General features: G+C 47.9%; 1 protein-coding gene across 1 annotated transcript in view; it reads left to right on the top strand.

Annotated features, from left to right (window-relative positions):
- CA12 (carbonic anhydrase 12) overlaps window positions 1–23,955 on the top strand; it is an 80,768-nt gene extending 56,813 nt beyond the window's left edge. Inside the window, exons 7-11 of the mRNA XM_038746462.1 lie at window positions 1,241–1,398; window positions 2,440–2,566; window positions 16,561–16,593; window positions 18,920–19,007; window positions 21,995–23,955. Coding sequence (XP_038602390.1) covers window positions 1,241–1,398; window positions 2,440–2,566; window positions 16,561–16,593; window positions 18,920–19,007; window positions 21,995–22,073 — 485 coding nt within the window. The 3' untranslated portion in view covers window positions 22,074–23,955. The remainder of the gene's footprint in view (window positions 1–1,240; window positions 1,399–2,439; window positions 2,567–16,560; window positions 16,594–18,919; window positions 19,008–21,994) is intronic.
- Window positions 23,956–24,807: the final 852 nt, after the last annotated feature.

The raw sequence follows: 24,807 nt of genomic DNA, 5'->3' as shown, positions 1-24,807 counted from the left end.
GAGGATGACGCCAAAGTTGCAGGCTTGTGAGACGGGAAGGATGGTAGTGCCATCTACAGTGATGGGAAAGTCAGGGAGAGGGCAGGTTTTGGGAGGGAAGATAAGGAGTTCAATCTTGGACATATTGAATTTTAGATGGCAGGCAAACATCCAGGTGGAGATGTCCTAAAGGCAGGAGGAGACATGAGCCTGAAGGGAGGGAGAGAGAGCAGGGGCAGAGATATAGATTTGGGTGTCATCAGCATAGAGATGATAGTTGAAGCCGTGGGAGCGAATGAGTTCACCAAGGGAGTGAGTATAGATAGAGAACAGAAGGGGACCAAGAACTGACCCTTGAGGAACCCCTACAGTAAGGGGATAGGAGTGGGAGGAGGAGCCCACAAAGGAGACTGAGAATGAATGGCCGGAGTGATAAAAGGAGAACCAGGAGAGGATGGAGTCAGTGAAGCCAAGGTTGGATGGCGTGTTGAGGAGAAGGGGGTGGTCCACAGTGTCAAAGGCATCTCAGAGGTCGAGGACGATTAGGATAGAGTAGGAGCTGTTGGATTTGGCAAGAAGGAGGTCATTGGTGACCTTTGAGAGGGCAGTTTCGGTGGAGTGTAGGGGTTGGAAGCCAGATTGGAGGGGGTCAAGGAGAGAGTTGGTGTTGAGGAATTTGAGGCAGCGGGTGTAGACGACTCGTTTTAGGAGTTTGGAAAGGAATGGTAGGGGGGAGATAGGGCAATAACTACAAGAGGAGGTGGGGTCAAGAGAGGGGTTTTTTTAGGATGGGGAGATGTGGGCATGTTTGAAGGCAGAGGGGAAGGAACCAGTGGAGAGTGAGCGGTTGAAGATGGAAGTTAAGGAGGGGAGGAGGGAAGGGGCCAGAGACTACATAAAATGAGAGGGAATGGGGTCTGAAGCACAGGTGAATGGAGTAGCACTTGAGAGGAGGGAGGTCTAAGAGCTACAAAGAATAGGTATCTTTTCTGTATTTTACAGAGGAGGAAACTGAAGTCTAGAGAGGTTGTTATGTATCCAAGATCAAACAAGAGGCCAGCGGCAGAGTTGGGATTAGAACACAGGTCTCTTGAGTCATTGTCATGCACTGTTAGACTACGTCACCTCTCTCACTGTCAGACTTCCCGGCTTTGTTGTAACCCGGGAGCCTCGGCCCCTTGTTTCCCTGAAAACTCTGATCCATAGCGTTCCTGCTGCGCCTGCCTGGAGCAGCGTGAAATGTGAGTTGTGTCTCCTTCAGACCAGAAAGTCACCATCCAGGGTTTTGATCTCCAAGAACTCCTCCCTGACCAGCTGGATGAGTATTACCGCTACAATGGCTCCCTGACCACCCCTCCCTGTTATCCCAGCGTTCTCTGGACCGTCTTCCGAGAAACCATCAAGATTTCCCAGGACCAGGCAAGTTCCCAGCTGGGTTGCAGTCCCTGGGAGTCCTGAGCTTCCCCTGCCCCAGGTCATATTAAGTGCTTAACAAATACAATATTACTACTAAAAATAATAAATTTGGGAAACATGTTCCCTGCCCACTATGGTCTTATGGCCTGGGAGTCAGAAGGTCATGGGTTCTAATCCTGCCTTCACCACTTGTCTGCTGTGTGGCCTTGGGCAAATTGCTTCACATTTCTATGCCTAAATTCTCTCATCTGTAAAATGGGGATTAAGACTGTGAGCCCCATGCAGGATAGGGACTGAGTCTAACTCGATTTGCTTCTATCCACCCCCATCATTTAATACAGTGCCTGGCACATAATAAGCACTTAACAAATTATTATAATAATAATTTTTTTAAAAGATTGGATGGAAGGGAGGGAGAATGCCAATAAATTCCCACAGCAAATGCCTGTATGTCCTAGGTAGTGCATTAACTCTAAAACTGCTGAAACCATTCCCTATCAATACAGGGGTATGAAAATTAGTGCCAGATCATAACAAATGAGCTCGTGGTCCCTTCTAGTGATTGCTTGTTCTGCTTGGGGGTCCTCATGAAGCTTCTAGTTGGGAACCTCCAATCTCTGGTCCTGAAATCCAATCCTGGTCCTTCTACCATTTTACTGTGTGACTATGGGCAGAGTTTACCCACAGAAAAAGTCAATATTCCCTTTTGACCACCCCCAGATCTCCCGGAACGCATTCCAACGTCAACCCTAACATAGAGTTTAACCACACTGGCACTAAAGAGTCCAGCATCTAGTACTTCTTTGCAGATTGACTGGCCTGGAAATAGCTGTGGGGAAGGGCTGAGAAGGGGAAAACATAGGAAACCAGGTCCCAGTTGTGTAGGGTTTGCTAAGATCCTCCCAGAAGCCCAGGGAGTGAGGGAGGCAGGCCAAAAGCTGAGCACCCTCCTCATCACACGGGGCTAAGTGAGCAGATCCAAATCCGGGCCCTCTCTCTGCCAGTAGTGGCAGCTGAACTCTTGTGTCTGCTCGCTCCCCACAGCTGCTGGCCCTGGAGACAGCTTTCTACTGCACGCTCATGGATGACCCTTCTCCCTTAGAAATGGTTAACAACTACCGGCAAGTCCAAGAGCTTAAAGAGAGATTTGTGTATGTCTCTTTCCACCAAGGTAAGGGGTTCAAATGGTTTGAGGGGGGTGGAGACAATTCCATTGCCATCTTGGGTAAGCCTTGGGAGGAAAAAAGTAATATTTGTTTCTGTTAACACTGAGCCAAGAAAGGATCGGGTTAGAGGTTTTAGGATTAGTAGGGGATTTGGTACCTGTGACTACTTAGTGATTACATAGGCCATTCTTACCTCAGGAATTCCAGGATTCCCATACCATCTCTACCCATCCTGACTCTTTTCTGCATCAGACCTTCCCCAACTAAAGGAGTAATAATCAGGGAACCCAGGCCATGAACAATCTGGAAAACTCCTCAGGGTGAGAGGAGCGAGTCCTCTCTGGCATTTTCCTGATCCTAAGGGCTGATCCAGAAGTAACCTTAAGAAGCCATAGACCTCTTTCCACTCCTGGGCTTATTCATGAACCTACCTTTCCTAGCCCATTAGCCATGATTCTCCCACCAGGTTTAACTGGGGGCTCAGCCACCCATGGGCTGCTTCCAGACCTCTATTGTCACCATCAGCTTAAGTGTTCCCAGAAGACTTCCAGAATCATGCCTGGGGTTTCATATTTGAAAACTCTCAGTATGTTAGGGGCTCACAACACACAAGAGGCACAGTATCTACATACACACGCAACTGCCCCCCACCCCACCCTTGATATTTTAATCTGTTCTTTTGGCTAGTAGAGGTTGCTTTTCTATTTGTCAAACATACATCAAAGTCCATGAGCCTGGACTTCCAAGGTGACATGGTAGGGTCAGACCTCCAGGATCACTTTTCCCTGGGTGCATGGAGAATGCAGAGAGGTTGTGGGCCACCTCAAGTGCTCTCTCCAGCAGAGGCACTGGCCCCTGAAGGATGTGGTTTATGTTCATCAGGATTTCTCACCGGCTTTTCAGGCTCAGGTTAGTCTCAGCCCCCTTGGTTTGATCACTTGTGGCAATCCACTGTTTTGCCTTGCTGCCTGAATCCTACCTCACTGGGCTCAAGCCAGTTACTTCCTCTTGAAATGGCCACCACAGAGGGATAAAAGTGTCTTAATGGTATGCCAAGGCTTCTTGAGCTGAGGTCCAGAAGGAACAGTTTGTTTTCCAGTTTCTTCTGGTCTCCAACCCCCTTACCCTTTTGGTCTTCCATGCCCAAGACAAAACAATGGAAGTGATGTGTGTGATGCAAGCCCCAGGATATCTTCCAGGATAAAGTATCTCTCTCAATAGTGCCGACTGTTTTGTGGCCTCTTGGAGGCCAGAGGAGGAGTTCCTGGACCAGATCAAGACATCCCCCTCAGTAACCACCAGACCAAGCCATTGTCCAGTGAAATTAAGGGGGCTGAGCTAGCCCCTCATATGGCAAGCAGGGAAGAACAGCTGCAGAGCCATTGACAGCATACTATAAGGAGAAACTCTCCATGAGTCAGGTAGACCTCATCCTTCTCTTTGGAGCATCCTCTCCATCCCTGAGGACCTTCTGGGCCCTTCTGCCAGGATTTTCTCTCATCACTTAAGGGCCAGATTTCCTCCTTCCATCTTATGGGAAGGGGGTAACTTTCACCGCCGCTGGACCGAGTTCTGTACCAGGACTGTGCTTCCCAAGCCTGTCCCAGTCACAAGAGCTCTATAACCTGTCCAAAGAGAAGCCAGATATATATTCTGTTCGATCGGCTGAGAGGTCCTTCTAAAGGATAAGAACGAGCCAAGTAATCGTCTTCTGAGTTCTCATCCCTTAACCACTTTGGGCATGCCTTCGCCCCTCTCTCAAGCTCAGGTTCTTCACTAGACAACTGAAAGAGATAATCTCTGAACTTTTCAAAAAAAGTTCATTGGCATTGGAAGGCCAGCCCTGCCCCCTGCTCGGCAATGATTCATTTATTCAATCATATTTATTGAGCGCTTACTGTGTGCAGAGCACTGTACTAAGCGCTTGGAAAGTACAAATTGGAAACCTATAGAGACGGTCCCTATCCAACAGTGGGCTCACAGTCTAGAATGGGGAGACAGACAACAGAACAAATCTGCTCTTGGCTCCTGAGGCTGATCCTTGTGGCCTCCGATACTACAACCAGACTGCATCCTCCATTCCTCTGATGCCAACCTACTCTCTGTACCTCATTCTCATCTATCCTGCCACTGACCCCTTGCCCACATCCTCCCTTGGGCCTGGAACTCCCTTTCCTGTCATGTCCATTGGGCCACCTCTCTCTCCATCTTCAAAGTCCTCCTCAGATTGCATCTCCTCCAGGAGGCCTTCCTTGACTAAGACCTCATTTCACACGCCCACCCGCCCCTCACCATTGACTATGCACTCAGCTGTGTACCCCTTAAGCACTTTTATACTCACTCCAGGCCCAGGGCCTTTATGTATATATTCTTATATTCTCCTATTTCTCCTAGTGGTAATCTATTTTAATGTCTGCCTCCCCCTATAGACCGTAAACTCCCTGTGGGCAGGAATCATGCCTACCAACTATATTGTACTGGACTTTCCCAAGTGCTTAGTACAGTGCTCCGCACACGGATTGTTGGGGCTTCAGAACTGAGTGAGCTGAGCCGGCTGACTCCTGCAAGTCTCAGCCCCCTGGCTTCACCCAATCCCCACCGCACAGCTGATGTGTTGGGGTCTCGGGGCCCAGGGGAATTGGGGTCTCAAAGTGGGATCTGCTGCTGTAGGGACAGAAGGGGCCCACCTGCCTGAGAGACCACCCTCCCCTCACCCATACAACTAAGGCAGAAGAGCGGCTTTTTCTGACCAGATTCTCCTCTCTTTGTAGTAAGCGCTCAACAAATAACAATGATGATGGCATTATTAAGTGCTTATTATGTGCAAAGCACTGTTCTAAGCGTTGGGGAGGTTACAAGGTGATCAGGTTGTCCCATGGGGGGCTCATAGTCTTAATCTCCATACTACAGATGAGGTAACTGAGGCACAGAGAAGTTAAGTGACTTGCCCAAAGTCACACAACTGACAATTGGTGAAGCCGGGATTTGAACCCATGACCTCTGACTCCAAAGCCCATGCTCTTTCCACTGAGTCACACTGCTTCTCTGAATTATTATTTCAGTTACCCTCTGGACACAAGGGTTGGCCCGCTGTGTTTGAGGATGCTTGGGTCTCTGGCCGGGTGCTAAAATAGGGAAAGGAAATCTTCCTCCTCCTGTTTTTGTTTTTTTTTTTCCCAGCTCCTTGCTGGACTGGCCCCTCATTCTTGGTTCAGAATTCCAGGCTGGCTTTAATGGACAACCATCCCTTCCAAGTGCCCATGTGCCTCAGTCTCCCAAACTCCTAAAGCTCCTAAAGCCACCTTTTTGGTGACTACTTCAAACATCCTGAGTTTCAAGCCCTGTTTGGCCAACAGCCAATCCTAACCCTTTGGGTGAATGTGAGGGCTTTCTGGGGCATTGACCATGGAGACAGAGAAGCCAAGACCAAAGGGACTTTCCTTCCTCCCTTCTCTCCCCCACCTATCCTAATACACCATGAGTCAACTCAGTGTATCAGGGGCCTTAGAAAGCAGGAATTTCCTCCCCACCTCCGGCTGGGGATGACACTTTCTGGGCAGTGAAGCTGGCGTCAGGCTTGACATTAGATTCTTTCTTCCTCCAGCTTCTCAAAACCAATATTTTTCAACTTATAGGGCAAAGTGAGATTGAAATTAAAGATATCTGATTTGTTTGTACATCAAAATAAAGTATTTAGTGAGCTCCCGAATGACTCTCTTGGCCCTCAGCTCAGTGGCCACAGGAGCAGAAGCTCATCATCCTTCGCTCAGAAACTGGTCCCTGCAGGGGCAGGCCCTGGGCAGGGGGCTCTCCAAGCCCAACTCAGGACCAGTCTTCGTCAGTAAGCCAGGTCACGAGACCAAACGAGAGAATGAAAAGAAGAGTCACCCTTTCGATGATCCCTCAGAGTCTGAAGAAGGAGCCTCAGGATGGTGGCTAGTCAGTGTTGCTTCTCTGACAGAGCCCATTGGAGCCCAGTTTATCAGGGGCTGCTGAACTCCAGCTCCATGGTATGAGGGAACTGACATCAAACAGTTATGGAGACTCGGGGAAGTGAGAGGTTGAGGCCAAGGGAGAAAGAAAAGCTTTTGCTCACAGGCTTGGATGCCTGAAGACAGATATGGCTTTTTCCAAGCAAGAAGGAAACAGCCATCAGAGCGGCATGCTGGCGATTGTGCCTCCTCAGCAGTAAGAATGCCCCTCCAGGGGAGGTCTATGCTACAGGTGTGTAAAGACTGGCGAACAGCCATCTTGTCTGGAATCAGTGGGCAGCAAAAAGGCCCTGGAAAAAGCTTCTCCCCTTAGGGGCTGGTAGCACACAGGCTTGGCTTTCACAAAGAGAGGATTCACAGCAAGATGCTGTAGCAACTAGTCAACCAAGAGGTGGTCCTGTCAGCAAAGGAGCAGCAAGAGGTCCCTGACAGGATTTGGCACAGGGCAAGAAGCAGATGATAAGCCCACCAATCCTGGGCAGTAACTGAATGTCCACGCTCTCCTGAAAGGAAGTCCAGTGACTTCAGCCGCACATGCAAGGTCAGAGGGGCTGAGCTTGGGATCTGCCTCTGAGCTTTGGGTTCCAGATCCCAACCAGGGTGAAAGCAGTAACCAGCACAGAAACAGAACAGAGAAAACTCTAGGAATCATTTCTCCTCCATGAGGTAGGAAGGGCCCACCCTGGTGACACTGACGAAAGAAGAAAAACGAGCTCTGGAGTGAGGCAGGACCATTTCCTGTCAGAAACAGGAAAGCTGAGGAAGTGATCAAAGGTGAGAACAGAATCTGTTTATCTAAGGGTCTAGCTGACCGCAGCGAGGGTAGAAGAGGAAGGCAGGGAAGAAGAGGAACCTTTTTACTGAGCAACAGGATTAGAAAGGAGAAATCGAAGTCGCTAGTTCGATTCAGCTGAACTAAGAGATCAGGCAGATATGCTCTTCAGACTCTGCGACAAAGCTTACTGGAGGTGACTGGTCAAAGCAAAGATGTCAAGCAGATGCAGTGGGCTAGTGATCTGGGTAGATGAACCCAAGAAAGAGCATCTCAATGTTCACACTGAAGAGACAGGATGACAGGACACACACATACACAAAATTTTGCCTTTGGAAAGGCCCAAACACAGATAAATCCGTTTGGAAACAGTTATCCAAAATGCCTAAGAGCTGTCTTCTGAAATGCTGTAAACTCAGGTGAGTTTGCAGAGCACTTTCTGAAGGGCATTTGTTCATACTGGCTGCTACATTGGCAATGCGACCTGGTTCTTTGCTCACTCCTTGGTGGCAGGAACGGAGAGGTATGCTGTCATCTGGCTGAATTGTGAGATGCTGGTTATTGCATCATGAGGATCTCCAGCACCTCAGAGGGTAAACTCAGAAAATTCAATGAGGCAGAGACACACTTGCTCAAACAGCATGCAGCTACTGATATTCTCTAGGGACATGTATTGAACTCAATACATGCTTCTTTAACATTTAAAGGAAATATTATTTTACAGTTCTTTGCTGATAGACTACAGAAACAAGGCCCTGTATTTTAATGGAAACAGGAGGTAGGACAGCCGTGATTTCAAACACATGGATGATTTCAAATCTACACAGTCCCTGAAAGACATCTGGGAAAAATATGCCTAACTCCTCAGCTTTTAAGCACCTCTGGATCATCCCTTAGTAAAATGCTAAATCAATCCTGGGGAAACTGAGTCTGGGCCAGAGTAAATCCACCAATATTCCTTAGACCACTTGACACTTGACCCTACCTATAGGATCCAGGGTTCCAAGGATTCCAGTTCCTCTCAGAGGTTTCCTTAGTGACTTAAACCACATGGGACAGATGGATGGTGGGATGGTGGGGAATTTATTATTCTCATTTTTTTTTTTTTTTACCGAGAGCGATAGTGGAACATTACAGGGTCAGTTGGAAAATATCTTCTAGACCTTTAAGTCTGTAAATCCAGTAAGAGAGGATTATCTAAATGAAAATAAACTGCTAGCTCTTGCAATCTTTAGCATTTCTTTAATGAATGTATTAATTGTTTGGAGACAAGAGAATTGGTATATTGGCTCTAGAGAAATGTAATTATTAAAAAATGGAAATTTGGGGACTGAGAACCAGTTCTCATTGAGGACGCAGGTGGCCTGTATCCAAGTCTGTTATTCCCCTTTCCTCTCCTCTGCCCTTCTCCTCTAAAAATGATCTGCCGCATTAAAGGAGCCTAGTTATGACAGTGTGGACCCGCTATTAATAATATCTTCCACTGAGAGTAAGTTTTTAATCAATTAGTGAATAACCTAGAGAAGCACTGTGGTCTAGTGGAAAGAGAGTGGCCCAGAAGTCAGAGCACCTGGGTTCACACAGTTGTCTGCTGTGGCAACTGTGACCTTAGGCTAATTACTTAACCTCCCTATGCCTCAGTTACCTCATCTGTAAAATGGGGATTATATGCTACTTTCTCTTGGACTGTGAGCCCTATGTGGGACAGGGACTGTGTCCAGTGGGATTATCTTATATCTACCCCAGTGCTTAATACAATGGTTAGCACATAATAAGCACTTAACAAGTTCCATAATTATTTTTATACCCTACTGTAACAACCCCTTTGCTTTGGGAGACATTACCTGCTGTTCCAAACCTGTTAGACTTTACTCTCTGTTTCAAAATACTTTCAGTATTTTGAAAGTGGTTTCATATGGCTCCTTCAAAATTTGTAATTATTTAGAAGTCATGAGGCAATAATTACCAAGTTGGATCCTTTATTTGCAATTGATTGAGCATGCTTCAAAATGATAAATTATGAAGCAGAAAAATAATCCCTCGAGTGGTTTCCAAAACCCATAGACAAAATGCTATTTTACTGAAAAATTAGCCATCTTAGCTTTGGGTTATTTCTAGGCTCTTTGGAGCTTTGGGTAATCAGCAAGGACATTTAGGTCAAAGCAGGGCTTCCTTTCCAGGAGAACCTCACTAACTCTCACCAGGCCAAGTTGCAAACCCAGTTAATCTCCAAAATAACCCCAGACATGCCTCAGCTCATTCCTCAACAGATATTTAATCACTGAGTTTCTTAAGCTTTCATGGTTTCTGCTCTAGATGTTTCAAAATGTTTTTCGTTCAAGTAAATTCCAATAATCGTAAGTTAACTAAAGTAAGCAGTTGATGCGAACCTTAGCATTTTCACAATGTTCTTATTCGCACCAGGGAGGAAAAATGGGATCCTCTTTTCACAACTCTTGGACATTAATGTGATTTTTAGCTAGACTCTACTGTAGGTTGCATCTAGTTTAGGGAAGCAAGCCAGCTGAGGATCTGATTATAGGAACAAATGGGCCCTCTCTATCCTGGAAACTTGCTAGAGGAAACGTGTTACTTAGCCTGAAGGTGTAGAATAATGCCAATCGCCTTGAATCTGTCTGCTCCTTGCCTTTTCAACTGGACACTGTATTGTAGGCCTTAATCCAAACAGTCTCCCGTAAATCCCCTCTAGGGTTGTGCCAAAGGCCTGCTCTGATTCCTTAGTTCCCTACTAACGTGAACTGGTTTGGACCACAGGGCCTGCACTCCATCATGAATACCAAAATGGAGTCCACATTCCTCACCCACCAGTCTTCTTTAATGGTTCATTTCTGAAGAGGCCCATGCTTGAGGTTGAGACTTGTTTGGGGGGGCGGGCACGGGAGGGACTCAATCAGGTCCCAGCTGTAACCATACTTGGGTGCAAGGGGGTTTCCCCTTGGGGTATTTCGCCCCATGCTGAAATACCCCACTTAAGTCAGGTTGCTGCCAGGGGGCTTGCCATAATTGGCTGTGGTGGAAAAGGGATAGTCAATAAATCAGTGGTATTTACTGAGCACTTACTAGGTAAAGAGCAATGTATTAAGTGCCTGAGGCACAATGCATCACCTATTCTAAAAGAAAAAAAACTGAAACCCTCCCTTGGCCCCTAACAGCGTGGCTCAATGGTAAGAGCGCGGGCTTTGGAGTCAGAGGTCATGGGTTCAAATCCCAGCTCCGCCAATTGTCAGCTGGGTGATTTTGGGCAAGTCACTTAACTTCTCTGTGCCTCAGTTACCTCATCTGTAAAATGGGGATTAAGACTGTGAGCCCCATGTGGGACAAGCTGATCACCTTGTAACCTCCCCAGTGCTTAGAACAGTGCTTTGCACTCAGCTCCCTCCTACCATTCCTTCACAAACTCCTGGAGCGAACTGTCTACATCCGCCGCTTCCACCTCCTCTCTTCCAATTCTGTCCTTGACTTCTTCCAATCTAGCTTCTGCCCAATTCACTCCAAGAAAACAGGTCACCAATAACAACCACCTTGCCAAATCCGACAGCCTCTATTCCATCCTAATCCTCAACCTCTTAGCTGTCTCTGACAGTGGACTAACCCCTTCTCATGGAAACATTATCCAAACTTGACTTCACTGACATTGTCCTCTCCTGGTTCTCCTCCTATCTCTCTGGATGCTCCTTAGTTGCGGGGCAGGGAGGTATTTTTTAAGCGCTTATTGTGTACCAGGCACCAAGAGCTGGGATAGATTCAAAATAATCAGGTTGAACACAGCCTCTGTCCCACATAGGGCTCACAGTCTTAATCCCGTAGTCCCCATTCTACAGATGAGGTAACTGAGGCATAGAGAAGTTAATAATAATTGTGGTATTTGTTAAGTGCTTACTGTGTGCCAGGCACTGTATGAAGCACTGGGGTGGATACGAGCAAATCAGGTTGGACACAGTCTCAAGTCCCGTTTTACAGATGAGGTCATTGAGGCCCAGAGAGGTGAAGTCACTTGTCCAAGGTCACCCAGCAGACAAGTGGCAGAGCCAGGATTACAATCCACAACCTTCTAACTCCCAGGCCTGTGCTCTATCCACTTCATTCATCCATTCAATCGTATTTATTGAGCGCTTACTGTGTGCAGAGCACTCCACTGGTTGTCCATCCCTCTCTGCATAAAAAAGAAACTCTTTACCATTTGCTTTAAGGCATTCAGTCATCATTCCCATCCAACTTGCCTTGCTGACCTCCTACTTCAAAGTAGGAGGTCACTGCCTGCACAGTTTGCTGCTCTAACACCAACCTATTCACTGTACCTTGATTTTGCCTATTTTGTTGCCAATCCTTTGACCATACCCTCTAACCAGGCACTCCCTCTCCCTTCATATCTGAAAGACCACCACACTCCCCACCTTCAAAACCCTCCTAAAATCAAATCTCCAAGTGGACTTCTGCTCACCCTCTCTTCTGCATCATCTAAGTACTTGGATCCTTACCCCTTAAGCACTTAATATTAGTCCCACAGCACTTATGTACATACCCCTGTACTCTCCCATTTCCCTTATCTATGATTTATTTTAATAACTGCCTCTCCCGCTAGTCTGTAAACTCCTTGTGGCATGGCTCATGTCTGTCTACTCTACTGTACTCTCCAAGGTGCTTAGTACAGTGTTCTACCATGGTAAGCACTCAATAAATACCCCTGATTGATCCTTGCTCTCAGGGATCTCACAATCTCTAGTCGGGTCAGCTCCACTGAGGAAGCACCTCCCAGCAAGGTGGGGGCGGGGAAGAGAGAAAAAAAGAAAGAGAGAGAGAAAGAAATAAGAAAGAAAGAAGGAAAGAAGAAAAAGAGAGAAAAAAAGAAATGGAGAGAGAGAGAGAGAGAGAGAGAGAGAGAGAAGAAAGTTAAGTAAGTACCACCCAGGCCTGCCAACTGATCATTCTTCTGGAAAGGAGAGAGATTTTGGACTGCCTGGCCCTGTTTCTATAATCAATCCTCAGATGCACAGGGTGGCATTTTCACCAAGTCAAGGCAGAGTTTGAGCTCTGGAAGCAGAAACCGGGGGCAGCTTTTTAGAGAGCTGGCTGCAGTGCAAAGCTCCATCTGTCCCTCAGCTAATTACATGCCAAGTCACCCCTAGGGTTGGCAGCAAGTGGTGATGGTGGACCTTAGACTGGGCCAATCTAAGAAGATGGCTAATTTTTACTCATGCAACAACTCAGTATCACAAGTGATTACTTCTAGGTGTCAAGCTTAACCTCTTGTGAGATTTCCTCTGGTCCTTTATAATTTTCCAAATACAGACTCCCTGTAATGCAAAGTTGGAAATGGACTTGAGTGTCCACCGAGAATAGCTGTAGGACAGAGAAATGGCATCATTGCCTCAGGAATGGAAACTTCGTGTGTGTGGGGGGGGCGGGGGGGGGGCACTCAGACAGAGGTGGTGGTCACAACCATTCTATCACAGACTTGGGGAACTGCTTATTTCCAGGAAATACTCATGCCCCAAGAGCTCCCCTTCTCCTCTCCTGAATTTCCCCTTGACTCAGGTTGGGCTTGGGAAAAAAAGATTGGGCCTGCAGACTACTTGAGCACCCATTGATACCCTCCTAAGGGCAAACAGTCCCGGCATGCTTCAGTCCCAGATTTCTTGCAGCTCACTATGTGGCTTTTAATTGTCCTCAGCAGAGTTTTGCGGCTCATTCCTCCTTCCCTCAAGCATGGCCTGGTGGAAAGAGTACAGGACTAGGACTCAGGAGACCTGGGTTCTATACTCAGCTCTACCACTTGCCTCCTGTGTGATCTTGGACAAGTCACTTAACTTCTCTGTGCCTCATTTTCTTCAGCTGTTAAATGGTGATCAAATACCTCTTCTTCCTCCCGTGTGGACTCTGAGCCCTATTGGTCAGGGACTGTGTCTCATATTATGTTGTGCTTACCCCAGTGGTTAGCACAGTGCTTGGCACATAGTCATGGCTCAACAAACAATCAATGGTATTTGAGTGCTAATTTTGTGTAGAGCATATGTACCGTTTGGGAAAGTACAAAATAATAGAGATGGGAGATATGATCCCTGCCCACAAGGAGCTTAGATAAACAGCACATTTTAATGTTTATTTCCCCCCGGCTCAGCTTGACTTGCTTCTTGGGAGTTGGAATGTGCTCCTTTCCAACTGGGCAGTGTCCTCACGTGGGCAGCTGTCAGCACCCTGCTAACTCCTTTCCAGGTTCAGGTGCAGAGAGAGGGAAAGAATGGAGAAGGCCTTGATAGGGAGCCCCCTCCTCCACCTGGTCCTCTGCTCTTGATGGGTTGGACTACCTGGGCTGGTGGTCCATGTCCCTGCTTCCAGGCGGGTATCAGTCCCATTAATGGAATGAAGGGTGGATGGGTTAACTGCAGGAGGTGAAGTGGACGGATTCCTTTCTGAAAAGAGCAGTCTGGGGCCAGAGAAAATGGAAAGAAACAAAAGCTGAATTTTTAGAGTTGCCTAGTGCCTTGAACTAATTGTTCAGCCCTTATTATGTTTGGAGTGCTGCACTGAGCACTTGGGAGAGAACAACAAAGGTACAAAACACCATCACTGCCTTTGGGCACCTAGAACCTAATGGAATCAGACAAGACAAGCCACCCCTCTGAGAAGCAGCTAGGGTTCTGTCCTGGGCACATGCGTCCCCCGCTCAGTGGGGGCCCTGGTGTGACCTCCCTGAGCTCAGAGGAGACTACAGAGTCCCATAGCTACAGGCAGAGGAGGGCTTAACAAATGCCATCATCATCATTGTATCCCCCGAGCACTTAGAACAGTGCTTTGCCCATAGTAAGCGCTTACCAAATGCCATTATTATCCCCCTTCTAGCCTGTGAGCCTGTTGTTGGGTAGGGACCGTCTCTATATGTTGCCGACTTGTACTTCCCACGCGCTTAGTACAGTGCTCTGCCCACAGTAAGCGCTCAATAAATACGATTGAATGAATGAATGAATGCAAAGGGGATCGGCTGGGGGTGAGGAGAAGAAGCAGCATGGCCTAATGGATAGAGCACGAGTCCGGGAGTCAGGACGTGGGTTCTAATTTTGTGTGCACCACTTGTCGGCTGTGTGACCTTGGGTAAGTCACTTCACTTCTCTGGGCCTCAGTTACCTCATCTGTAAAATGGGGATTAATATTGTGATACAAGCTACCCCAGTTTTTAGAACAGTGCCTGGCACATAGTCAGCACTTAAATACCAACATCATCATCATCAGTACAAGGGCAGAAGTGGGGATGAGTATCAGTAGTTGACACAACCCCCTTGGCAGTTTGGGAACTGAAGCTCATTTCCAGGAAAACAAACAGCTGAGCCTGCAGGTGAGAGGCGGGTCTTGGCAGTTCTGGGCCGGCTGGGCCTTGGGACTTACACCATGCTCCTTTGACCCCTTCCAACTGCATGCAACTCCTGCCCAGATGGATTAATGAATGACTGGTGACGAATCCAGGTTGCATGGACCCTGGTGGTTTTCGTCCTCGTAACTTATTCATTCAGTTGCATTTATTGAGTGCTTACTGTGTGCAGAGCACTGTACTAAACACTTGGGAAAGTACAATACAGCAACAGACACATTCCCTGCCCACAGCGAGCTTATAGTCTTCAGCCCTGCCCTATTGTTGATCCAGTGGATGATCAATCAGTGGAGTTTTTTGCGGGTTTAATAATAATTATATTAATAAAACACTTACTATGTGCCAAGCACTATACTAAGAGCTGGGGTGGATACAAGCAAATTGATTTGGACACAGTCCCTGTCCCATGTGGGGCTCACAGTCTCAATCCCCATTTTACAGATGAGGTAACTGAGGCTCAGAGAAGTGAAGTGACTTGTCCAAGGTCACACAGCAGACAAGTGGCAGAGCCGGGATTAGAATGCCCTTCTGATTCCCAAGCCTGTGCTCTTTCCACTAGGCCACGCTCTTCCTCTATTTCACGTCCAGAGCACTGGACCGAGCACCTGAGAACATTCATTACGGAACAATCGGTAGAGCTGATTCCTGCCCACAAGGTGCTTACAACCTTCTGGGAGAGACAGACATTAAAATATGATGTGGCTCTGGGAATCAGGAGACTCAGCATTTGTAGCCCCAGCTCTGTAAGCAGGGAAAGCCAGCTGGAGCTGTGCCATCCGTGGTGAAAGGTTTCTGACCCAAGAACCACCTGGGAGGTTCCACCTACATGCCCAGCAGGAATCAATCAAATCGATAGCTCTTATCAAGCAACTTCTGTATGCAGAGCACAGTACTAAGTATTCAGGACAGAGTTAATAGTCAATCAATCAATCAATTGTATTTCATGATCCCTGTCCTCAAGGAGCTTACAGTCTTACAGGACCTGAAAATACAGCTGGCTGATGTGTGTGGGGAAAGGCACAGTAGCTACCAAGGCAACTGTCTGCTGGTTTATAATAATAATAATAATAATAATGATGGCATTTGTTAAGCGCTTACTATATGCAAAGCACTGTTCTAAGTGCTGGGGGGATACCAGTTGATCAGATTGTCCCACGAGGGGCTCACAGTCTTCATCCCCATTTTACAGATGAGGTAACAGGCTCAGAGAAGTTAAGTGACTTGCCCAATGTCACACAGCAGTCATGTGGCGGAGCCGGGATTCAAACCCATGACCTCTGACTCCAAAGCCCGGGCTCTTTCCATTGAGCCACAGCCCAGCACCGGCACTAAGCTGCAGCCACTTCATCTTTCAATCAATCAATCAATCGTATTTATTGAGCGCTTACAGTGTGCAGAGCACTGTACTAGCGCTTGGGAAGTACAAGTTGGCACAAATATAGAGACAGTCCCTACCCAACAGTGGGCTCACTTTCCAAAAGGGCTTCTCCACCATCATCATCATCATCAATCGTATTTATTGAGCACTTACTGTGTACAGAGCACTGTACTAAGCACTTGGGAAGTACAAGTTGGCAAGTTGGTACCATCTTGGCACCACCCTTCCAAACTTGGCGTAGTGACCACAGCCACTAGAATGGAAGCTCCCTGAGGGCAGGGATGTCTAGCAACTATGGTATTGTACATTCCAGAGTCCTCAGTGAAGTGCTCCCCAAGCAGTAAGTGCTCAATAAATACCCAACTGCTCCTCCCTCCCTCGGAAAAGGGGACAGAGCAGAGGAGCATGTTGGTCCAATCAGGAGTGTTTTGCCTTTAGGTTAATTTTGACTCTTTTCTTCCCCACTCTTCAAGACCAAGACCCTGTAGCCGCAGGACTGAGCATGGGTACGTAACTGGTGACCGGCTGTTGAGTTACAGCCGTGATCCCTGTGATTCAAAATTGTGATTCGTGCTTGTAATAACCTTGGCCTTTTCCCCCTGGCTTTTCTGCACTGTTGACCTGGCTCTTTGCCTGCCTGCCTCCTTGCTGTGGGTAGCTCTCAAATTGCAAATGAAGATGAATTGCCAATCAGAGCTGAAACAATGAAAGCTTGAATGACTCAGGACTGCACGGAGCCTCTCAAGGGTGGGAGAGGTTGTAATGAAGCATGATCCGGGTTTGACTTGCAGCAGTGGGGAGGTTTGACTTGGACTGGTACTGTCCTGTGCCTTTGGGACAGTAGGTGGTGAAAGTCCACCCCCATCCCAACCTCCACCACCTTTGTCACCCACTTGCCGCAGAGCCATCATCATCATCATCAATCATATTTATTGAGCGCTTACTGTGTGCAGAGCACTGTACTAAGCGCTTGGGAAGTACAAGTTTGCAACATATAGAGACAGTCCCTACCCAACAGTGGGCTCATAGTCTAAAAGAACGGGACCAGACTCTAAGGGGGCTCATTCTTCCCCAGGTTGCCCTTCAGCAGGCAAAGCTGGGCACCTTCCATCAGGCCCAGGGGGCAAGGGCAGCTGGCCAGCCCTTGGCACCACCTCATGTGTTGCCGTCACCAGCGACCTCCTGGGGTGGGGAAATCCAGAGGCAGGCGTCCCACCTGGGCACTGAGTTGACCTTTCGAAAACCCAGTCAAAATACATTAGGGCACAAACCACAAAGACAATCAGTTCAGAGCATCTGTCCCAAAGAAACTAACCCTTAAATGGCTTGCTTAACTTCCACCAAATCACAAGGACCACCTTATCCTGTCTTTTTTCCTACCCCTGAGATCTAACCGTTTTGCCAGAGAAAGCTGCTACATCATCATCTCATCTCATTCAAGCTCTCATCCTATCCCGTCTGGACTACTGCACTAGCCTTCTCTCTGATCTCCCATCCTCGTGTCCCTCTCCACTTCAATCCATACTTCATGCTGCTGCCCGGATTATCTTTGTCCAGAAACGCTCTGGGCATATTACTCCCCTCCTCAAAAACCTCCAATGGCTACCGATCAATCTGCGCATCAGGCAGAAACTCCTCACCCTGGGCTTCAAGGCTGTCCATCACCTCGCCCCCTCCTACCTCACCTCCCTTCTCTCCTTCTACTGCCCAGCCCACACCCTCCGCTCCTCCACCACTAATCTCCTCACTGTACCTCGTTCTCGCCTGTCCCACCATCGACCCCCGGCCCACGTCATCCCCCGGGCCTGGAATGCCCTCCCTCTGCCCATCCGCCAAGCTAGCTCTCTTCCTCCCTTCAAGGCCCTGCTGAGAGCTCACCTCCTCCAGGAGGCCTTCCCAGACTGAGCCCCTTCTTTCCTCTCCCCCTCGTCCCCCTCTCCATCCCCCCATCTTACCTCCTTCCCTTCCCCACAGCACCTGTATATATGTATATATGGTTGTACATATTTATTACTCTATTTATTTATTTATTTTACTTGTACATTTCTATCCTATTTATTTTATTTTGTTGGTATGTTTGGTTCTGTTCTCTGTCTCCCCCTTTTAGACTGTGAGCCCACTGTTGGGTAGGGACTGTCTCTATGTGTTAATTTGTACTTCCCAAGCGCTTAGTACAGTGCTCTGCACATAGTAAGCGCTCAATAAATACGATTGATTGATTGATTGATTGATTTGGGAGATTCTGCTTTGAGGCAGATAAAAACAAGGCGGATCGAGTGGCCCGCAAAGCTGTGGGGGTCATCAATTAATGGTATTTATTGAGTGGCTACTGTGTGCAGCACACTGTACTAAGCACCTGGGAGAGTACAACGCCAAAGAGTTGGGAGAGAAGGAGAGGGGAAGATAGGGTAAGGGTGTGCATGCTCTAGGGGGCTTGGGAGCGGGCCTGATCACAAGCAACGCTAATGAGAGCTTCTTCCTGCAGTTCCCCTTCCCCATCTCCTGTACCCCAGATCCAGCAGATTAGGGTGTGGGGAAGGAAGACACAGAGCTAGAGACACAGAATGAGACAGAGTGCATAGTCTCATCTGGGCCAACCTGTGACTTTAGATTTCCAACAAGAGTTCTCCCAGGAAGACATCCAGCTGGTTCCTTCCATCAAAAACAGAATTGGAACCAGCTTAGTGTCATGTCTCCACTTAAGATTCCTTATCTTCGGGTGATACTGTAGCAGGATCCAGGGTCATATCCGAACTCCCCCGCACTGGGTGAAATGGAGCCAGAAGGAAGGAAAACCAATTGCCTCGTGTCTGTACTTTTTCTCCTTCCCAGGTATTATTCTGTTGGTGGTGTTAGCCTGCGTCCTTGGAGTCTGCCTCGTCCTTGCCGTGTCACTTTGGCTGCACAGAAGGATGAAGCGGTAAGTGGTTTGGGGGAGAGGGAAGGTGGGGTACCCCTCTGTGGTCCCTTGTTTCCTGCTCCAGTAGTCAAATGCATCTGGCCAGGAAAGCATTCTTCACCCTTGACCCTGTCAGCCTCCTCTAGACTGTAAACTCATTGTGGGCAGGGAATGTGTGTGTGTGTTTATTATTATTGGTAACAATAATAATAATAATGGTATTTTTAAGCACTGTGTGCCAAGCGCTGGGGTGAATACAATCAAATAGGGTCAGACACAGTCCCTGTCCCACATGGGGCCCGCAGTCTCAATCTCCATTTTACAGATGAGGTAACAGACCCAGAGAAGTGAAGTAACTTGCCTAAGGTCACACAGCAGACAAGTGCAGAGCTGGGATTAGATCCCATGACCTTCTGACTCCCAGTGTGCTCTATCCACTACGCCGTGCTGCTTCTGCTTGTTGTTATATTGTACTCTCCCAAGCGCTTAGTACAATTCTCTGCATACAGTAAACACTCAGTAAATACGATTGACTGACTGGCTGTTCCTGAGGCCAGAGAGTGATCCATTCCCCCGCCCACGATGGCAACCGGCACAGCCAGGCTCATCTTACCTCTCCGGGGCCATGCCCTTGCCCCGGCTATAGCACACAGTTCCCCCTCCTCATTGCCCCTCTGCCCCAGAAGGGAGGGTGGCTACAGACAGTAACTGGAACAAGCCTTCTTCCCGCAGCCATCACGTCCCCCAGCCGCAGAGATGACAGCGGGGTCTGGGGGAGTCACGTTCCCAGTTTCTCTTCAGTTCCTCCATCCGCCCACTTCACATACACTTTGCTCTGGGCCCATTTTTCCCGGCTGAGATTTCTGCTTGTTGCCAACTTGTACTTCCCAAGCGCTTAGTACAGTGCTCTGCACACAGTAAGCGCTCAATAAATACGATTGAATGAATGAAAGAATCTGCTTTAAGTTGTGGAAACTGGTAAGGAGGTTAAAATTTCTCTCCCATCTGCCAGAAGCTCCACCCCCAATCTCTCAGCCAGCAGTACTGGGGCAACATTGATGAAGCGTGGCCTAGTGGAAAGAGCTCGGGTCCAGTAATCAGAGGACCTGGGTTCCAATCCCAGCTCTGCCACTTGCCCTCCTTGTGACCTTGGGCAAGTCATTTAACTTTTCTGTGTCTTAGTTTCCTCATCTGTAAAATGAGGATTCAACCCTACTCACAAGACAATGGTTTCATCCTGCCGCTCTCCATCCTGGAGAAGTGAGTATGTGAATTTCAAGTCCTGCCCCTGACAGGATTTGGCACAGGGCAAGAAGCAGATGATAAGCCTTCCAATCCTGGGAAGTAACTGAATGTCCACGCTCTCCTGAAAGGAAGTCCAGTGACTTCAGCCACATATGCAAGGTCAGAGGGGCTGAACTTGGGATCTGCCTCTAAGGAACAGCAAGCTTTGGGTTCCAGATCCCAACCAGGGTGAAATGTGGGACAGGGTCTGTGCCCAACCTGATTGTCTTGTTTGTACCCCAAAGTTTAGTTAAAATAAATTGTGGTATTTGTTAAGCCTTTCCTATGTGCCAGGCACTTTACTAAGCTCTGGGGTGGATGTAAGCAAATAACATTGAACATAGTCCCTGTCCCATGTGGGGCTCACAATCTCAATCCCCATTTTACAGATGAGGGAACTGAGGCACAGAGAAGTGAAGTGACTTGCCTAAGGTCACACAGCAGACAAGTGGTGGAGCTGGGCACCACTTGTACTGTACTAGTACAATGGTTGGCACATTGTAAGCGTCTTAGCAAGTATCTAGTGGATAGAGCACAGGCCTGGGAGACAGAAGGACCTGGGTTCTAATCTCAGCTCCACCACCTGTCTGCTGTGTGACCCTGGGCAAGTCATTTCACTTCTCTGTACCTCAGTTACCTCATCTGTAAATTGGGGATTGAGATTATGAGCCCCATGTGGGGCAGGGACTGTGTCCAATCTGAAGATCTTGTTTCTACACCAGAACTTAAAACAGTGCTTGACACATAGTAAGTGCTTAACAAATACCATCTTGGCGTAGTGGATAGAGCACCGGCCTGGGACTCAAAATGTCATGGGTTCTAATCCTGGCTCCACCACCTGTCTGCTGTGTGACCTTGGGCAAGTCATTTCACTTCTCTGTGCTTCCGTATTACCTCATCTGTAAAATGGGGATTAAGACCGTAAGCCCCATGCAGGACAGGAACTGTGCCCAACCTGATTTCCTTGTATCCATCCCAGTGCTTAGTACAATGGCTGGAACATAGTAAGCACTTAAATACCACAATTAATATATTAATATTATTATTATCATACCCAACCAGTCCCACACACCCTCCTGCTTAGCACATCACATCAAGTGAGCACTTGACTGAGCTACTACAGTGCTTTGCACATAGTAAGCGCTTAATAAATGCCATCATTATTATTATTACTACTTCTACTAGTGCAGAGTGGAAGCTGATTACCTTAGGGCATTTCTTCCCTAGACTCTGGTAGCCAAGAGCCCATTTAAAGAGCCCAGGTTTTGGAGTCAGAGGTCATGGGTTCAAATCCCGGCTCTGCCAATTGTCAGCTGTGTGACTTTGGGCAAGTCACTTAACTTTTCTGTGCCCCAGTTACCTCATCTGTAAAATGGGGATTAAGACTGTGAGCCCCCTTTGGGACAACCTGACCACCTTGTAACCTCCCCAGCGCTTAGAACAGTGCTTTGCACATAGTAAGCGCTTAACAAATGCCATCATTATTATTATTATTATTTGTATTACGATCAGTTGGCCAATCCTACTGCACTTACTGCTGAATGGTGTCCCTGAGCACCAGTCCAGCCCAGAGAGAAACGATTCCAGAACCATCTATCCTTCCTGTGCCCCCCTAATCTTAACCAACTAGTAACAATAATGATGGTATTATGAAGACAGCTGTCCCACACACCACCTTCCCACAGCTTAACACCATTGGCTAATAATCCCTGTTGTTGTTTCAGGACCAAAAAAGGAGAGGACAACAAGGGAGTGATTTACAAGCCAGCTGTCAAGGAGGATGCTGACTCCTCCAATGCCTGAGCCCTTTCCCGGCCCGAACCCGCTTTCTGGCCGGTGGGGCAAGAGAAGAAATTTGCCTTGGACTGTACGTGTCTCTTGCCTCGACTTGCAGGCGTTTCCCCCTCTGCAGAACAGCCGAGCATTCCCTCAGCTCTTGTCCTTCCTAGCTCAAGCACGACGCGTCCCAGGGGTGAAGAGTCATCGCCTCAGCTCTTTCTTTTGCTGCGTCCAACAGAAAAGCATCTGGGCCTGGAAGTTCTGAGTAAGACATGGGGCCTAGTCGCTTTCCAACACCCCCGAACAAGGAGAGGTACCCCCGATCCAGTGGCACAAGACCATCTTGGTTATGGGCCAGCTGCCTATGGCATGGTCCTCGACAGGCATATTTCCTCATTCACTGAGGCTTCAGTCTCATGCCATGTTCTTGCCACGTGCATCTTTCCAGAAAGGCTCAGGTTAACGCTTCCCTGCTGCTGCTAAAACCTTCTCCCCACTCCACTACGATGCCATGCTATGTTAGGGCCAGGGTACAGGCAGAAAAAGGAAGGTCAGAAAACCACAAACCTAACATTTTCAGGCTGGGCCTTGACTGTGCTAATCCTGGGAACAACAGGTGGGATTCAGCAATGGTGTGCTGATAAAAGAATTTGTCTATTAGGAAACCCTGCCTGCACACTTCCTGCCTGGGTCATCAGAAGATTCTTCAAAAAGCTAGTTTTCCAACCTGTCATCACCAACTTCTAGCTGTGGTTTCTGAAGAAATCTTGGGCTTCCTAGCTTGGTGTGAGTATCACCTGCTCTCTGCTCCTGACTCCGGCAGTGGCCACCCTACTATCACAGCCTTAGTGGTTTCTCTGGACAGTAGCTGGGGGAAAAGAAAACCAGAAAAGACAACTTAGAAGAACCAAGTTGATAGCCCTTGAGGCCATTCCTCTGGAATGTGATTTCCTGCCTCATGCTGATTCATGGAACTCCTCCCCATTCCACTGGGGCAGGGTGTGGAGGAAAAGATGACTTGGGGGTGGGGGGTGAGAGGGGTTTTGAGCTCTCAGAATGGAGAGAATGGTTTCCTTCTGCTGCTCTCCATCCTGGAGAAGCGAGTATGTGAATTTCAAGTCACCGGTCACCTCGGCGGGGACTCAAACACCTGCCTCTGATCCTGGAGGGAGTCCAGAAGGGAGCAAACCTGCACTCCTCTGCGGGAACAAGAGCAGTTAAATGAGGCTGGAAGTTTGGGCTGAGTTTCTTTGGGTCTGGAATCCTTTCCCTGCCTTCCCTGAAAGAGCATTCCTACTCAAGAAGGCTGAATACAGACATTGGAGGGGTTGGTCCATTTTCCCCTTTCAAAGATAACCCCTTTTGTAGCTTATCGAGTAGGAAGTCTTCCCCAGAATTCACTCATCTAACCCTCCTGTAAGATTCCGTCCATCACCATAGAGGAAGGATGTGCTTTGCCCCAGCAACACAAGGAACCCTTGGGAATTCAGGGGCAAAGTGGACATATTGCATCGTAGGACCAGAAGGGACATAGTCTGGGAAGGAGAATTCCAACACAGCCTCCAAAATTGCTCTAGGACTTCTGGCTCGGTTTCATCAGAGACAATGAATTGAAACTGCCTTGGTGCCTTCAGCCCCGCATCAGCAACTCTGGGATTTCTCTGTGGACTCATCCATTCACCTCAATCACACACACTCCTGGTGTCTCTGAGTTTGTCAGAATTTACCCCTGTGGTGATTGATTCACTTCTGCACCGCCGATTCACCCAAACTTTCCAGGGTTCCTTTGATTTCCCCTTTCGTCAGTATGGGAGCCTGTCTAGAATTTCCATATTTATTGTCTAAATGCTGGAATGGAAATGTTCACTGTAAATGCAGGAAATTCACATTAAATTATGGAATCTGGTTTGGGCTGTAGAGACCAACTGTGGGTAAGCACTTTTGGGGCTCGGCTCGGGGAGAGGTCTGGGGAGCCGAACATCTGCAACACACCTCGGGGTTGTACGGGAAGTCACACTTGCCAGCTGCTTAACCCAGACTACTGTGGACTAGGAATTGTGGTGAGGGGCGGTTAAAGCTCTCCTTTAACACTACAAATGTTATGTTGCGACTTGTACTTCCCAAGCGCTTAGTATAGGGCTCTGCGCACAGTAAGTGCTCAATAAATACGAATGAATGAATGAAGGGATTGACTGAGCACCTACTGTGTGCAAGAGCACTGTACTAAGCCCTTGGGAGAGTACAATAAGCAAAGTGTGTGCCCTCCAGGAGTTGACAATACAATGAGGGTGTCTGACTGTATTCTGAGAGAATGGAACGGTGGATAAGTGGATCGATAAGAATCAAAATGGAGTACATCAATCACTATATACATAGGGGCTCCGAGAGGCTGTGAGTACAATATAAACTCCTTAACGTGTCAACCACCTAATGCTGGTTACTGTCAATCCGGCAATGGTATTTACTGAGCACTTACTGTGTGCAGAGCACTGTACTATGCACTTGGGAGAGAACAATACAAGTGGGTTGGTAGACACATTCCCTGCCCATAAGGAGCTTACATTAAGAAATTAAAATAAATTACAGATATGAACAGAAGCGTTGTGGGGCAAATATCCAGTGTGGTAGACCGAAGACTAGGGGAAAGGCTGCTGCTTTTGAGTCTGGTAACAACACAGGCAGGAGATCTTGGGTTGCCAATCTGCCTCTGTCACTAGGTTCAAGATCCTGGAACCACATCCAAAAGGGGCCAAACACT

The sequence above is a fragment of the Tachyglossus aculeatus genome, chromosome 5 (assembly GCF_015852505.1).
Source record: "Tachyglossus aculeatus isolate mTacAcu1 chromosome 5, mTacAcu1.pri, whole genome shotgun sequence".
Lineage (NCBI taxonomy): Eukaryota > Metazoa > Chordata > Mammalia > Monotremata > Tachyglossidae > Tachyglossus > Tachyglossus aculeatus.
This window is presented reverse-complemented; position numbering and strand designations above follow the sequence as displayed.